General features: G+C 44.4%; 1 protein-coding gene across 1 annotated transcript in view; it reads left to right on the top strand.

Moving 5' to 3' along the window:
* The window catches only part of TP53BP2 (tumor protein p53 binding protein 2), a gene marked incomplete in the record, with an annotated part of 1,836,298 nt that overhangs the window by 933,636 nt on the left and 884,673 nt on the right, over nt 1-17,989 (top strand). The window contains 1 exon segment of the mRNA XM_044060198.1: nt 15,345-15,395. Within this exon segment, the coding sequence (XP_043916133.1) occupies nt 15,345-15,395 (51 nt within the window).

Below are 17,989 nucleotides of genomic sequence, written 5' to 3'. Positions count from 1 at the left end.
TATTCACTGTTGCAGTCCAGGTTACCCACCCACCACCCCCCTTTTCTTTGCTGGAACTTATCTGCACTACTCTATCCTATACAACCTATTTGGTGTATTTGCTTGTAGATGAAGGAAATGTTATTTTTGTTCATGCATTTTTATTGGCATATTTATCAGCCTACCAATTTGGGGGCACCTGATATCTGGGTCAAGAAAAACTGAAGAAAATGGCATCGGCTGCATCTTTAATACTCCTGGCGCACTGACGTCAGGGAAGAGGCGATGGCAACCGTCGCCGGACCTAGACTTTGGAATTCTGGCCGACTGCGGGTAGCCTGCCAGCAGGATAACCCAAGAGTAATGACTGCAACAGTGAATACACTCGAACATCTACATTTATGGTAGGTACACAACTGTACTTTACCCTCCCTCCAGCCCCCTAACTTCTTTTGGCTATACCGCTACTTTCCTTTACTGTGCTTAAAAGTCTTTTTGGTGTATTTGCTTTTTTGTTGGAGGTATATCTTTGTACTTTTATATTTAATCGCTTCCCATTAGGGTGGCACCTTACATCTGGAGCAAGAATGATGTAATGGCATTGGCTGCTTGTTTTTATACCCCTGACGACCTGACGTCATGGAAGAAGGGACAGCAACTGACGCAGGACCCAAGACTTTGTTAATCAGGTCGACTGAGGGCTACCTTCAAGCAGATAACCCAAATGTAATGACTGCAACAGTGAATACATTCCAACATCTATATTTATGGTAAGTGTACACATCTTTACTTTCCATGGGCACGGGAATCCCTGGCATGGCACCTATTTTTTCTATGGTGCTGTTCACACTTCCCGGCGTCCCTTCGGTGCACATATTTCTTGAGACTCCGAGCTTGAGAGCTGGTTCGTCCGGGCATGGTGTGACCCCTGTACCAAGGTTGTCATGCTCTGTTCCGGGCTCCCATCCCTCTTCCGGTGGGCCAGCCTTTCAGGCTATTGAGAGGGCCCTTGGCTTAGTAGGTAAGCCTATGGTGTCGGAATCACTACCACTTTCCCTACCTGCGCCGATGCTGACACAAGCCACTATTGTTAGACATCGGGCACAAGACCCTTAGGACAACCCTCCCTCAGGGTGCCGCTTCTTCGGAGTCTTACCAAGAAGTTCCCACTGAGGAAGTTCACTGTAGGAAATCATGCAAGAGGAAGCACGTTGGCTCCCCAGAAGAATCTTTGACCGAAGACATGAATTATGTTGATGGGGAAGGGTCCCCATGGTCACCTTCTGAAGCTGTGTCCTTTGGTGACATACTTGAGATCTTAAATTAGAGAGGTGACTGGCAGCCCTCCAGCCCTTCCTCAGAGGAGTCTGTGTTCCTGCAGGCTTTTCATGCCTGTCCCCCTACCTCCTGGGTGATGCCATCTGCAGATGAGCTTGTCCAGGTCATCATGTAGTGTGCATAGAAATGTCCTGACACCACTGAATCGATTTCTCTGAGGCCGGACAAAATTTTATTACTGCCGGAACAGCATCCACATTGATCGAAGGGTCTTCCAGTAGACTTCTGGTGGTGGCAGCAGCTACCAGGAAAAAACTGGCCAAGGAGAGCCAGACTTTCCACCCACCCAAGAAGGAGTCCTGGGTGGTGGACAGGCTAGGGAAGCGAGTGTTTGCTTCATCGACCTTTGCAATTAGGTCCTTGAATTATTTGGCACATTTCACCAGGCTTCAGACAGACTTGATTAATGAACTCTTCGAAACCTTAGCAGGAGCTGTGTGTACTAACGAGGTCCAGGATAAAGTGACCTCATAGCTAGCCACCCTCGAATCCACCTCCAACTCCTCCATGCGTCTGATAGCCCATGCCACAGAAGAAGCTGCTAGAGCGGCGGGTGCAGGCGTGGTTATGAGATGTCACGCCTGGATGCACCTCTGTGACTTTGTGGACCCCTTCAAGACCTCCTTCTTGAATGCTGCATTTGAAGCCTCTTCACTTTTCGGCCCTAAAGTTAGACACGTTGTCTAGGTGCAAGAAAGATGGCAGACCCATTCTGCCATGGGTGTGCATTTTTCAGCTCCCCAGCGCTCCTGCTGTAGGAACCAGAGGAGAGGAAAGATGTGGCACAATAAATCACCGGGTCCTTTCAATGATGCACGAGCCGAGTTCCCCACTAGAGGCAGAGGGGATAACTCTAAAGGAAGGTGCCCCTTTCAGGGCAGGATAGGTCCACAAAACCAGGGATGTTCTTCGTGTTTCACTGTTGCAGTCATCACCTGTGGGGTTATCCCTGTTGTGGTAGCCCTCGGTCGGCCCGGATACCAGAGTCAGTGTTTTTCTGTATCAGCAGCTGTCACTTGTAGACTGACGTCAGGTCATCAGTGCTATAAAGCAAGACAGCTGATTACATCAGTCTTTCTTGCCATGCAGCCCGTAGCAGAAGCAGTTCATGAGTGTGCCGGTCGGTCACTACCAGAGCTGGGATTACAGCTGAAAATGTCTAAAGCCAAGTACCTCGTTGGGAATAATTTTTTCTTGCACTAACAGATGTCTGAAAAAGTTAACAGTTTTCTCGCCTGTGGAAAGCAGATCCCACACCGAGACTTCCAGTCATACTGCGTCACTTGTTTAGGCCCAGACCACAACATCCCCCTTTGCCAGTTCTGTGACCTCTTTAATGTGGAAACCATTCATCGTAGAGCTCTTATTGTAGACTGGTGTTTTCATCCTCCATCTTCACAAATTGCGTCGGTCAGCCAACAATCCGTAGACATTCCGAAAAAACATAAGGATAAAGATAGAGACAGACCACACAAGGCTAAGCCTTCTGACAACTTTACCGCTAAGCAGGTCATCAGTTCTCCGGAATTCAGTGAGGTGCTTTCGCAGCCCCTGATGCCCATCGCAGGCCTCTGCTGAGACCCTTTCGGAGTCCAGTATGCCACAGAAATCTTCTGTGTCTTCCGAGCCTTTGCTTGTTTCTGTCTCGGTTGTGTCCGGAGCCATGACACAGGTACCAGCTTCCGAGGAGGCCTTTCACACTACCGATTCTAGACAAAAACTAACTCCTCCGACTACCGTTTCTCTCTAACTGATGGATACTCTTAGGCCTAGAAGCCAGGCCACTCCTAGAAAATCTACCTCTAGCCACCATCTTACTCCTGCTCAACCACCCCAAGCCCAAATGCTTAAGATGGCAGAGGATGTAATCTCTTTTATCAGGGGCAGTCAGACCACAACTTTTAAAAGGAAAAGACACCTTTCTCCTGAACTAATGACAGAGCAGGATTCTGAGGAATCTGATTATTCAGATTTAGAAGAGGAACAACCTCTGACTGCTTATGAGGATTCAGATACAGAGGAATCCATTCCTTCTGCCTCCCCACCAGAAGACCTTTCATTTGGGGAAACCCTTCACACCATCAGGGAACATTTCCATTGGGAATCTCAGGACTTCTCTCAGTCTAAGAAAAGGCTAAGAGAGTTTCTAGACCTGCCCCAGCACAGCACCCTGGTCATCCACCATATCTTAGAAGTGGTTGATGTTTTCTATGAATTCAGCTTAGCCCTTGACACCCTCCCACCTGCTTCCAGTAAACCTGACGGGTATTACAGAGTACCGGATTCTCACAAATACCTGTATAGAAATCCTGCTGCAGACCCGGAGGTCATTACACAGGGACCTAAAGGGGCTAGGGCTTGTTCTGCAAAGAATCCTACTCCTGATAAGGATGCCAGCACACTGGACAGATGAGGTAAGAAAGTTTACACCTCTGCAACCTTAGCTATCAGAGCACTCGGCTGTCAGTTCCATATGTTAAAATGTCAACACACTTTGGAACAATTAAAGCAAAATATTTCTACCTTTCCTGACTGTGCCAATTCTAAAGAGTTAGCAGATTTACTGCACTCTACTTGTCAAGTGGCAAAATGCTCTTTACACTGTGGATATGATGCCCTAGAACCCTCAAGCAGGGCATCAGTTTCTGGATCTGTCATTAGGAGACATGCATGGTTGAAAGAACAACCTCTACCTGATCATGTCAAGTCTAAATTAATTGATGCACCCTTGGATAAAGACCATTTGTTTGGAGAAAAAGCAGAAGAGGTGCTTAAAAAGATGGAAGGCAAAGTAAAGTTAAAGATTTCTTTTGGGTTCAGCCTCCTAGATTCAGAAGGAATTTTCCCTCTTAAGCACTGGTCTTTTCCTGCACCTAGCAGACAGGGGCAAGCTAAGCCCTGCAGGGACAGGCCACCTAGGTCTCTATCCCAGGGACAACAGAGAACCAAACAGTGGACCACATCCGCCTCTAAGGCAGGGAGATGTTCTTCGTGTTTCACTGTTGCAGTCATTACATTTGGGTAATCTGCTGGAAGGTTGCCCTCAGTCAGCCTGAATAACAAAGTCTTGGGTCCTGCGTCGGTTGCTGTCTCCTCTTCCATGACGTCAGGGATAAAAAACATGCAGCCGATACCATTTTAATCGATCTTTCTTCCTGCACGGTGCCGGAAGCAGACGTAGTTCGCAAGTGTCGGTCGGCCGACTCCTGAAATTTTCGTTTTCAAGTTTCAGAATCGAAGTCTTCAAACTAAAGCTAAGTACCCCATTGGGGAAACTTTTTCTTGCTCCTTTTCCGATGTCATTAAAAGTTAATTGCATTACTTGTGGGAAACAAATACCTCATAAGAATTTTCATTTGTACTATATTCCTTGCCTAGGCCCTAATCACAATGTGCCTTGCTGTCGGTTTTGTGCTAAATTTAACCAACGCATTACTAAGCGTCTGTATATTTTTGCTTTTAAATATTTTGGTTCAAGATTTAACTGCCCTGAAATGTCGTCGGTTAGCAATCAGACTACCGGAGTTCACAAAAAAACGAAAGGAAAAAGACAGCGACAGACCGTCGAGGTCCAAAACCGACTAAGCCCTGCAGGGACAGGCCATCTAGGTCTCTATCCCAGGGACAACAGAGAACCAAACAGTGGACCACTTCTGCCTCTAAGGCAGGGAGTTCTAAGCCATCCCTCTATGGCAAAAACTCTCAAATCCCAGGGGGCAGCAGAACCTGTTTCCGCAGATCAAACAGGCAAAGGCTTTTATTCCAGGCTGTTCCTTGTTCCCAAAAAGGAGGGCACTTGGTGCCCCAACCTGGATCTATCCATTCTGAACACCTCCTCGGTGGTCCCCAACCTAAAAAATGCCTACCTCCACATCCCTCATAAGGGAATTCTGCAGGAAATTCCTGTGCTTCAGAGCAGGCTCACAACACTTTCAGTTCTCTGTGCTTCCCTTTGGCTTATCTACTGCTCCCAGGGTATTCAAATGTTTAGCCCCGGCCATAGCATTTTGCAGACAGAGCAATATATAGATTTACTCTTATCTGGACAACTGCGTCATTCAGGCAGAGTGTAAAGAAAAGCTGCTTCAGGACCTCCGCTTTGTCAAAACCTTCCTAACTTCCTTCGGGTTCGCCATCAACAAGAAGAAATCAAAGTAAACACCCTCTAGGAGGATCATTTTCTTGGGAGCACTGCCGGACACAGCATCCCAAATGTCCTTCCTATCCCCAGAAAAGCAGAGCTTCCTGCCTCTCTGCTTTACCCAGCTGGCATCCAAAAGTCACCTCATGGCGAGGAACTTCCTGCAAGCCCTGGGGTACATGGCATCTTGCATCCTTCTATTTCCACTGGCCAAATTTCACATGAGAAAGCTTCAGTGGTACCTAAAGAACCTTTTGTGTCAACACTCACAGCCTCTAGGGACCTCTCTCCTTCTGATCCCCTGTATAAGGGCCAAGTTTCTCTGGTGGGCAGGGCCCTGTGCCAAGAACAGCGGTCTCCCCTTCATCCTCCGCCCTACAGGACTGACCATCACCACCAACGCCTCAGGCATTGCTTGGGGCGCTCACCTAGCAGGCAGGTGCACCCAAGGTCTTTGGGATACCCAGCACCAGCACCTTGCCTTACATATCAACAAGAAGGAAATGATGGCAGTACAAAAGGCTCTGACATCCTTCCAACCCCATCTCAGGTCAGGGGTTCTCCTTATCAAAACAGGCAACACCACAGTAATGTGGTACATCAACAAACCGAGAGGGACCCAATCTTACCCTATGTGCAGGCTAACCATGAACCTCTGGCTGACTGCCTTCTCCATGGGGATTACACTCAGTAGCCCAATATCTATCAGGGATCAACAACACTCTGGCAGACCACTTAAGCAGTAACTTACTGGACCCCCACGAATGGCAGCTCCACAGAAAGATCTTTTTGCAAGTCACTCAGGAGTGGGGAAATCCGGAGGTGGATGTCTCTGCTTCGCACCTCAACTACCAGCTAAAGAAATTCTGTACCAGGGAATATCACCACCTAGCGTGGAAGGTGGATGCCTTGACCTTCCCCTGGAACTCCCTCTTCGTGTATGCATTCCATCCTCTGCTTCTTATTCCCATGGTACTGATCAAGATAAGGGAGGAGGGACAAAAGGCCATCCTCATTCCTTCAGATTGGCCCAGACAGCATTGGTACCACTTGCTGCGCAGCCTGACATGACAGCCTCCCAAGCAGCTTCCCCTGATCCCAGGCCTCTTGACTCAAGGGGGAGGGGATGCTTCACCCAGACTTGCAGACTCTCAAACTGTCAGCATGGCTAATACTCTAAAGGCAAGCAAGGGGCATCTGTTAAGCAAACAGGTCTTAGGCATTATCACAGAGGCCAAAAGGCCCAGCACCAGAAAATCTTACACAGGGAAATGGAAAAGATTCTGCTCCTGGAGCCAGTCCAGTTCCTCGCAACCTTCTGTCCCTCTTATCCTGGACTATCTAGCGGAGTTACTCAATAGTGGCCTCTCCTTCTCTTCTGTTAAAATCCACACCTCAGCCTTTTAAGCTCATTTTGATACAGACCAGCCCCTGTTCTCACATCCTTTGATTAAACAGTTCCTCAGAGGGGCTTCTAATATCAGACCTCCCAGAAGGCCACCCACACCAGCCTGGGACCTGAATTATTTTCTAGAAAAACTAACCTTACCACCCTTCAAACCTGCTGCTTCAGCAGAACTGAAATACATCTCCTGGATGACTGCATTTTTACTAGCTATCACCTCAGAAAGAAGGGTTTCAGAACTTCAGGCACTGACGGCCATTGAGCCCTTCATCATTTTCCATGCAGACATGGTCTCCCTTAGGACTAACCCCTCCTTTATGCCCTAAGGTGGTATCTAATGTGACCCTCAACTAGGCCATTCATCTGCCCACTTTCTTTCCTAACCCTCAAAACAAGGGGGAAAAATTCTGCCCTCACTAGACATGCACAGAGAGCTTAGATTCTACCTGGGCTGTACTAAACCCTTCAGGAAAACAGACCAACTTCTTGTCAGCTTTCCTCCAGGAGCAGAGGGTAAGCCCATTTCCAAGCAAACCATTTCCAAATTGGATATTATACTGTATCCATTTCTGCTACAGATTACATGGGGAAACCACCTCTAAGTCTGTTCATACCCATTCCACTAGGGCAGCTTCCAGTTCCACCGCATTCCTCAGAGGAGTTCCCACCAGGGACATCTTGAAGCTGCCACCTGTACCTCGGTCCATATTTTTACAAAGCATTACCACCTTCCTCTTTTATCTAAGGCTAGGGCAGGGTTTGCCTCTGCAGTTCTTGCGTACCCATGCCCAAGTCTCTAACGAATCCTTCCACCCTTCTCCTCAACTTTAGGAATCCTCCCACAGGTATGACTGCAACAGTGAAACATGAAGAACATAGTACAGTTGTGTGCACTTACCATAAATGTAGATGTTCAAGTGTATTCACTGTTGCAGTCCTGGTTTCCCTCCCTCCTTCCCCCTTGTATCCTCTTTCCTCAGGGGGACATAAGCTTGTTAGGGTGGTTTTTAGCCACCAGGACCACTTTGCCATACTTCCTTGGGCTTCTGACTGGTTAGGGCAAGAAAAACTACTGTAATGGCGTCAGCTGCCTTGATTTGTAGCACTGGCGACCTGACGTCCGTCTACAGGCGACAGCAGCTGACGCAGAAAAACATTGACTCTGGTCTTCAGGCCGGCTGAGGGCTACCACGGCAGGGTTAGGTAGTGAATACACTCGAACAGCTACATTTATGGTAAGTGTACACAAGTGTACATTCCAGAGGCTCTTTCTCTGGCCAACCCTACCAGCACTCCTGAAGAGCGGCCCGGTTGCTTTCCTCTGGAAGCAGTCGGGGGACTTTTCTCATTGTACCCTTCTGCCTGGTTAACAATAACATCAGATTCTTGGGTAGAACGGATAATCACCAAAGGATACCGCATCCCTTTCAACCTCTCACCCCACCCCTCCTTACCCGACTTCCCACCCAGTCAAAGGGAAGCAGCAGCACTAGAAATTCAAACGCTGCTCCCAAAATGAGTCATCCAAACAGTCCCACCAGACCAAATAGGATCTGAATTCTACTCACGGTTCATTTTAGTACCAAAAAAGACAGGGGACTGGAGACCGATTCTAGATCTCTGTGTGCTAAATAAGTTTGTCAAGCAAGAGAAATTCCAGATGGTTACGGTGCAGTCTTCCCTCCCCTTGTTGGAGAAAGATGACTGGATGTGCTCAGTAGATCTTCAAGGTGCGTATTACCATATAAAAATGGACAAATGCTCAAGAAGATATGTTCACTTCTCCGCAGGGTCCGATCATTTTCAGTTCTGTGTACTACCCTTCGGAGTCTCTGCTGCCCCCAGTGTGTTCACAAAGTGTATGGCAGTAGTAGCAGCTCACTTGAGACTACCAGGATTACAGGTGTTTCCATATTTGGACTATTGGCTTCTCACCGCCCCCACCAAGGGTCTACTGGAAGAGACTCTTTCATATACCCTGAAAGTAGCTCTTTTTTTGGGTATATCAATAAACTGGAAAAAGTGAAACTTAATCCCTTCTCAGTCCCTAGAGTTCATTGGGGTAGTCCTGGACACAAAAAATTGCCAAGCATCCCTACCAAATCACAGGCTTTTAAGGATAAGATCCCAGGTTCGGATGATACTCTGTCACGATGTATCCCCGGTGTAATCAGTACTTCAGCTGCTGGGTTCTATGGCAGCATCTATCACCATAGTACCTCTAGTGAGACTCTACATGAGACTTCTGCAATGGTTGCTACTAACCCAATGGTATCCCCTACAGCATCCTCTATCTTTCTTGATATGAGTGACTCAGATACAAGCAGGATTTAATATGGTGGATGAAACCGGACGGACAACAGTGGTCTTGCCCCTTCTGCCCCCATCAACCCAAGGTCACAGTAACCACTGATGCCTCCCTTATGGGGTTGGGGGGGGGGGGGCTTTATCAAGGAAGGACAGTCCAAGGTACCTGGTCAGAAACAGAGGCCTGATTGCATATCAGTGTCCTAGAACTGAGGGCGGTGCTTTTAGCATTGCAAGCATTTCACTTGATCCTTCTATCAGGGACCATTGCAATTCAGTCAGACATGTCAGTGGTCTGGTACATCAACAAGCAAGGGGGAACCAACTCCCTCTCTCTGTGTTGAGAATGTATGAGAATTTGGCATTGGGCAATAGCTTCCAACCACTTTCTGATAGCAATGCACATTCTCGGGAGCTCCACTGTGATTGCAGACAAGTTGAACAGATGCATTCTTCAGCCTCAAGAGTGGTCCTTCAATCCTCTGATAGTGGCAACATTTTTCAAACACTGGGGCCAGCCTTGCTGTGACCTTTTCTCCTCCCCAACCAATCACAAATGCAGCAACTACTTTGCCCTGATCCCCCCACTGGGGTAGTCACCAAGGGACTCTCTAGTCCATGATTGGCCCTCGGGTCTGCTGTACGCCTTTCCTCTTCTGCCCCTCATCACCCTATTCTTGAAGAAAGCCCTCCGGTTGAAAAGCAAAGTGATACTCATTGCCCTCTTGTGGCCTCGACAGGTTTGGTTCCCCTTCTAGATCAACCATGGATCTTAGAGCCATTCCCCGGAGTTGATCTCTCACCCTCAAGGACTAAGTCATCAGAACATCCACAGTCTTAAGCTGACAGCTTGGTTCCTCCACTTTCAATGATCGCCAGGCAGAGTGACATATCTTCCCCAGTACGCAGTATACTTATTGTGTCGCATAAGTCATCCACCAGAGGGACTTGTGGAAGAGATTCTCTATATGAATACAGAAGAAAAAGATGGACCCCTTTTCAGCACCTGTTGCCACCGTCCTTGAATACCTTGCACATCTACTCGATTCAGGCGCAGCAGCCTCAGCTGAGTTCACTTGGCTGCCATCTCAAATTATCATGGTTTTCAAGACTCATCCCTTATGTCTCACAGGCTTTGCAAAACATTCTTGAAGGACATCTTTCATATAAAATCTCCTTTCAGAGAGCCAATAGAACCCTGGGATCTCTTTAGTCTTGCAAACTTTAACTGGACCCCCCCCCCCCTTTGAACCTTTATCTAAGTTCCTCTCATGGTAGTCTATTTTTGGTAACCATCACGTCAGCCAGACGCATATCAGAACTTCAAGCATTGTGCATCAAACATCCCTACCTTTTTTTTTTTTTTTAATAAGGACAGAGTAGCACTCCAAACCAACCTGTCCTTCTTACCTAAAGTTATTTCAGACCTGTCCGTCAGTCAGTTAATTGACCTTCCAGTATTTTTTCCTAACCACTCTAATGGAGAGTATTGTCTTCACTCATTGGATGTGCATAGACAAGTATGTTTTTACCTAGACAGAACAAAATCCTTCCGCAAATCAGATCAGATATTTGTGGCCTTTTCAGGACCCAGAATAGGGTGTCCTGTTTCCAAAGTGACATTAGACAAATGGTTGAGAAACTGCATCGCATTCATTTATGACAAAAATAACTTTCACTACCACATAGAGTAGTAGGGCCTCCCACAAACAAAGGTAGCTGGGGACTCTGTCCCATCAGTAAGGAATGAATGAAGATTAACAACATCAGATAAAGAAGTTATGTCTTGCCATAACGTTTCATCTGTGTTGTTCATCTTCATTCATTCATTACTACCCTCCCTCCTTCCCCCTCCAAAGGCTCTGAGGGGATCGGTTTGGCTCCTTTGTCATCTGAATAGGTTCACTGTGACCAGAGAATAGCCTCTGCTTTACTTTTTGTTTGGCAAACTCGATTTGAGGTAACAGGGGAAAGGGCATTGTGGGTAAAATCTTAGCTTGAAAGTTTAGGGCTGGCGCGAGCTTGGTAAATAGCCTGCTCAGTTCCAAGGACGCAACCGATTCCCATCGGTAATGAATGAATGAAAATGAACAATACAGGTGGAATGTTATGGTAAGATATAACTTCTTTTTGCTGATAAAACTAACACTACCGTGGATACCAAAGTTCCTAGTCTGCCTGTAGAATAGAGAAACTACTATACTATCAGTCTACTTGCCAATACCTAAAACTTCATAAAAAAAAACTAGCCAAAAGCTACTGTGACTTACAAGTGAATAATATTAATATTATGTACAAGTTAAAATAATAAGAGAGTATTAATTTATACACTTTGCCATTTAAAACTATTTCACATTGCTACGTAAAAGTGTAATAATCCTCTTCTATTTATCACAAATAGTAAACAATCCAACAAATAGTTTACTGCATACCTATTTATGTAATAATAGTTTAAATTATCCATTAAATATTCCTAAATTACATGCTTATTCAACATTATTATAACTAAATCTCTAAATAAATAAGAGAGTGACATTTGAAGAGATGAAGATATCTGTAAACTTACAGGTAGCAGATAATCTTATAATAAACTATTATACAAACGGAAAATCAATGTGCATATGTATTTATCACACTAAAAGATATATACATATTTTAGAGAGATATCAAAAGCTGTCAATTTTAAAGGTACAAGTGTGTGTATCTTAAAATTGTGTAATACTCTTAATATGATAAATGTCAAATATTTAAAAATCCTTTAGCTTATTAAGAACATTACTGAAGTCAAAGAGAATGTTTTGCTATTTCTGTGGAATCAAAAAAGTATCAGTCTTTAATGTATTCAGAAGTTACAATGTGCTTAATTCAAATCCCATTCTCCCATCCTGGGTTCAAACATATTGAAAAATTTACTTTTTATCATAAATGGATATACTAATTCACCAATATAATACTCACATTTCAGCTCTGACTTATGAAATGAGTTATTTTAGGTAGTCTTAGTGATTCTAATTAACCTACAATATGCAAAAAGCTTCAAAGTTCACATAACCAAGATTCAGATTTCAGCTTTCAGGATATATTCAGATAGTTTTATATGATCTTCAATGTAAATGATATGAGATCTTGTACATTCACATTTCTGCCATATGCAGGTATATGTAATACATATCTTTCTGATGGGTAGTTTCTTTGAATATATTTTTCTGTCGTATTTGCCCATTATTATTCTACCTTATTCTTTATAATTGTATTTTTAAAATCTCCCATCAAAGAGCTATTTAATCATTGGCGAACAGAGATTACAGTATGTATATAATTCTTAACTTAGTGATACTGATGCTTTATTAATCTTACATAGTAGATATTTAATTCCTTGTGCATTTGCATGTTATTCATAGCATGTTTACTCATATTAATTCTAGTATTGCAAGCAATTTTAACTATATATAAAAGAATTCCTGCTTGTTTAATTTGAATGTGTCAAACAAAAATCCAGAAAAAATGCTGAGGTTAGGTACCCACTCTTACGCAGCCTGACAACAGTGCCACCCTGGCATCTTCATCAGACACCTTCCCTGCTGCTTCAGCAGGAGGGATAGATTTTGCATCCACAGCTGCATACCCTAAACCTTGCAGCCTGGCTTATTTCTTGAATACTCCACCAGCAACCTTCAGCAAACAGGTGCTGGACGTCATTCTTGAGGCCAGAAGGCCTAGTACTGGGAAATCCTATGCTGAAAAGTGGAAAAGATATTGTTCTTGGAATCAGTCTCATGGAAAAGACACAGCTGTGCCCCCCTTACCTCAAATCCTAGATTACCTAGCAGAGCTACTCCACAGAGGCCTGTTCTTCTCCTCTATTAAGAGTCATGCCTCTGCCATCTCAGCTCATTATAATATTGAGCCACCTCCATTCTCTCACCCTGTCATCAAACAGGTCTTGAGAGGAGCTAACAATTTAAGGCCCCCTAGGAGAGCACCCACCCCTGCCGGGGACCTTATCTTTGTACTAGAAAAGCTCACGCTTGCCCCTTTAGAACCTGCAGCTTCAGCAGAGTTAAAATTCCTTTCTTGGAAAACAGCCTTGCTTTTAGCCATAACCTCAGCTAGAAGAGTGTCCGAGTTACAGGCAGTAATGGCTGTGGAACTCTTCGTTGTTTTCCATGCTGACAGGGTTTTCCTCAGGACTAACCCGTCTTTTATGCCTAAGGTGGTCTCCAGTGTGGCTCTAAACCAAGCCATCCATTTGCCAATCTTCTTCCCTAATCCTCAGAATAAAGGGGAAAGGATCCTGCACTCCTTGGATGTGCACAGACAGCTCAGGTTCTATCTTGATAGGACTAAACTTTTCAGAAAATCTGACCAGCTGCTAGTCAGCTTTGCTACAGGGGGAGAGGGCAAGGCCATTTTAAAGCAAACCATTTCCAAATGGATAGCACACTGCATCCATTTCTGCTACAAGCACCATGGAAAACCTAGCCCACAGGGGTCAGAACACATTCCACTAGGGCTACTTCCACCTCTGCAGCATTTCTCAGGGGAGTCCCTACCAGGGACATTCAGGAAGCTGCAACCTGGAGTTCTGTACACACCTTCACCAAGCATTGCCACTTACCTATTTTTTCTAAATCCAGAGCTGGATTTGCTACAGCAGTCTTGCAGGGCCTGCTAGCCAGCCCTAACTCCTCTTGAATGCCTCCACCCTTCTTCAGCTTTGGGAATCAAGCCAAGTGTGATGACTGCAACAGTGAAACACGAAGAACATAGTACAGTTGTGTACACTTACCATAAATGTAGATGTTAGAGTGTATTCACTGTTGCAGTCCTGGTTTCCCTCCCTTCTGCCCCCCCGTTTTTCCCTATCCTTTCTGCCTATCCTCTATATTGCTCTTTTTTATGGCAGAGGTATTTACTTTTTACTGGTGGTGTTCCACACCATATACTAGCTTGCTATTTGGGAGGCTCTTGACATCTGGGGCAAGAAGAACTGATGTAATGGCATTGGCTGCCTGTTTTATACCCCTGACGACCTGACGTCACGGAAGAAGCGGCAGCATCCGGCGCAGAAATCCCAAGACACTGCTATTCGGGCCGTCTAAGGAGTACCTGCAGGCAGATAACCCAAGTGTGATGACTGCAACAGTGAATACACTCAATCTACATTTATGGTAAGTGTACACAACTGTATTTTTACCAATTCTTCACTTCTAAATACATATTTAAAAGTGTTATTTTTGAGTAGATTTCTCACATATGTACTTGAAAGAAAAAAAGTCCCCCCCTATTTGCATAGACATCGGTGATTTTGACCTAAATTTTCTTCAAACATCTCAAGGAGTAGGAGGGAAGCAAGGCGAGCAAGAATCAAGTATTTTCACACAACTGGAATATTATTTTCTTTTTAAGCATTTTTAAGTGTTAATTGCTTCTTAAATTGCCTGTGAAAGGAATTTGTTACCCAGGAACAAATTCACCAGCTCTTTAACACTTCTAATTAGCATATTACTTACCTCTGACATTCATTTAACCCAGCAATTTATATACTAAGCAAAGTTTAACAAATAAAATAATATTCGTAACTTATGATGTTAAAGTTATCAGTTTTATTGCTTATAGTTTAATGTCATTCTCTTACAGGAAGTATTTGTTTAACATTTATAAGTTGAATTAAATATATTAAGTCTTTTACAGTGAATATAGTAAAACTAAGCATTTAAATTATTATGAAAAATGTTTTAGCTTAAATATAAGTACATACTTATGTATGTTTTGAAGCTTAAAGTCCAGTACAAGCCTTTTACTTAAAGGGTAAATCTATTGTTTTAGAAAACAAAAGTCCTGCAGTCAGAGAATAAATGTCTCTTTTTTTTCAGCGTTTTAATCTTAGAAGCAGTTTTCCATGAATTCACATCACTCTCTCTCTCTTGAGGGATGTACTGTTCCATACCATTTCTTTAGTATTATTAAGGATTTTATTTTGTTAACAAAAGCATATGCCTCCTCTGGTGTGTCAAATGTTTCAGTTCCTTCAGAAAGAAATAATTTGATTTTTTTCAACAGCTTTGCAGTAACAGGAATAAAATTTGTTTAGTAGTATCAGAACAGCAAAAAAGAGCATTCCCACCCGTATGCCAGGCATGCTTTTCTAACTGGTATTACTTCTCTTTACAGGTACTGGAATTCAGGCTTCTAAACCACCTCAAGCAGGACCTGAAGACTCAGGTACATTTTAAGACATTATAATAACTTATAAAAGCTGACAGTTTGTAAATAACTCAGTTAAAAAGGTATCTATTTCACTAATATATGTTTTAACAGACAGTGAATAGGCTGTGAATTGTTGTTAGGACGAATTGCCGAAGTTTTGTTTGTAAATTGAATGGGTGACATTCAGAACTCATGAGAGTAGCTGCTTTTCTCTTCTCTTCCCTTTTAACTAGTAGTAGTATTCTGAGGCTATAAAATTTGTACATTAAAACTACCTTTTGTTCTGTTATAGTGTCAAGCCAACTACTTATTTTGTTTTACAGAAACCGTAGTCAGGCTGCATATTCCTGCCATGTAGTTGTTAAATTATTGTGGTTAGCTTTCTATGATGTTTTCTTTGTGTATGTAAGATATTATTCTTATGCCTTCTGCAGCAGATAAAAATTGGGATTTTCTCTTCTGCTGGCTTAAATTCAGCAGATTTCTTTTTTGTGCATTTCCGTACTTGGACTAGTGATTGCCTCTGTGCAGAGCACAGTATAAAGTGACTCATCCTAGAACAACACACTGCATCCTTGCACTCCCTGAGTTGCTGTTTGCCACACATACATGTAAGTTGTAACATTCATCAGGCTAAGTTTCCTGTGTTCATCACCTAGAAAGCTAAAACTTTCTAGGTGTTCTGCAGTTGCCATATCAGGACTCAGGATCCACATTGGCAGTGCACCTACTGAATGAATGAGGAGCATGGCAGTAGGCATGAACTTAAGTGTCAGTATTATATCCTAGTCACTGTCATATGAAGCCAGTATCAAGCTGAAGTTCTACTTCTCACTAGTTAAAGTGACACTCCCAACACGCGCACCCCAGGTGGACTTGGCACAGTAAAAAGTCATTGCCAGTGTCTAACCTGTAACTTTTTAATCTTCTCATGTTTCTCCAGCAATGGCCCGAAATTGTGGAGAGGACTTCCTTGCTTGCATTTTTCTGGCCACCTTTCAGCTGCCTACCTCAGTGCTCTGAATATGTAAGCAGTTGAAGATGCACAGAAAGATACAAGCAAGATCTCAGATGGCTTACTGGTAAATTGCTGTCATTATGGTGTGCAAGGTCCTGGGTTCAAGACCTGCAAGGGCTGTTTATATTCTCTGTCTCATATCGCCTTCTTAGCAGCGATCTCTGCTTGACTTACAAAGCCATGTCTGACCCAACTCTGTTAAAAATGCTACATCTTAATAAATCCCAATCCCTCTGCACCACACGCTCCAGAGACCTTAACTTCATTACCATAATCAACAGAACATGCTGGAGGGACAGATGTCCTTCAAGGATGCATCTGCAGTCATAACATATGGGTTGTCCTGCCTCAGGCAGCCCTTCGGTCGGCCGGATTCCAAAGTCTGGGTCTGGCCTCGGCTGATGTCGCACTTTCCGATGCCAGAGCTTCTGGGGTATAAAGGCATCAGCCGACGCCATTTTCCCCAGTCTTTCTTGCCGCGCGGTGCCCGAAGCAGAAGCTGTTCGCAAGTGCCGGGTCGGTCAGATCCAGAGAATTCAGCTACCGAAAACTTCTAAAAAAGCTAAGTACCCCATTGGGGACTCTTTCTTGCCTCAGCCGATGTCAGACAAAGTAAATAATTGTTTAACTTGTGGGAAACAAATACCTCATAAGGATTTCCATTCTTACTGCCTTCCTTGTTTAGGCCCAGACCACGACGTATCAGCTTGTTTAGCCTGTGCCTCCTTCAACCGACGGACTCTTAGACGTCGGTCGGAGTTTGCAGAATAATTTTTTGGATCCGCTTTTGCATATAAAATGCTGTCTGAGACTCCGACTACACATATAGCCAAAAAACGCAAGGAAAAGGACCGACACTCGGGGCCCGCGGTTTCGGCTGAAACCACGGTTAGGCCTACCGAGTGTCTCGGTTTTCGCTGAAACCGAGTCCTCGGTTCTTACTTCTGCCGAAATCATACCTCCGACAACCGAGGCCAGAGAGGCCCCGGCTGAGTCGGCTTCAGAAATCCCTACCGAAGAAGCAAGCGCACAAGAATTGTCCGACACCCTTCCATTGGACATTTCTACTCCTGCACGTGGGGCAGCTAGGCCCCCTGCTTCTATGTCTATTAAGGCCTTCTCCAGGGCTAAAGCAGCTAAAATTACAAAAGCTTTACCTGCAAAATCTACTTCTCAGAGACCTTCCTCAAGTTCACAAATTCTCAGCCTTGCTGAGGACCTTCTATCCTTGATTAGGGGTTCCCAACCTCACCCAGACAGGGCCTCCCACCCTCCTCCTGACAAAAGGCCTAGGACTGAACCCCCTGAACCTCTCTCCTCTGATTACTCCTCAGATGGATCAGATTTATCAGATCATCAGGAAGGGGCATATTCGCCTTATGAGGATTCAGATGCAGAAGACTCTATTCCTTCTGCCTCCCCTCCAGAAGAATTTTCTTTTGGGGAGACTTTACACTCAATGAGGGAACACTTTCAATGGCAGGGTCAGGATTTCTCTGATTCTAGAAAAAGACTAAGGACATTTTTACATTTGCCCCAGCATAGGCCTTTAGCCATACCACCTGTGCTTACTGTAGTTGATGATGCATAT

The sequence above is a fragment of the Protopterus annectens genome, chromosome 1.part2 (genome assembly GCF_019279795.1).
Source record: "Protopterus annectens isolate FY-2018-M chromosome 1.part2, PAN1.0, whole genome shotgun sequence".
NCBI lineage: Eukaryota > Metazoa > Chordata > Ceratodontiformes > Protopteridae > Protopterus > Protopterus annectens.
Note: the sequence above shows the minus strand (reverse complement) of the source record. Positions and strands in the feature narration are given on the sequence as shown.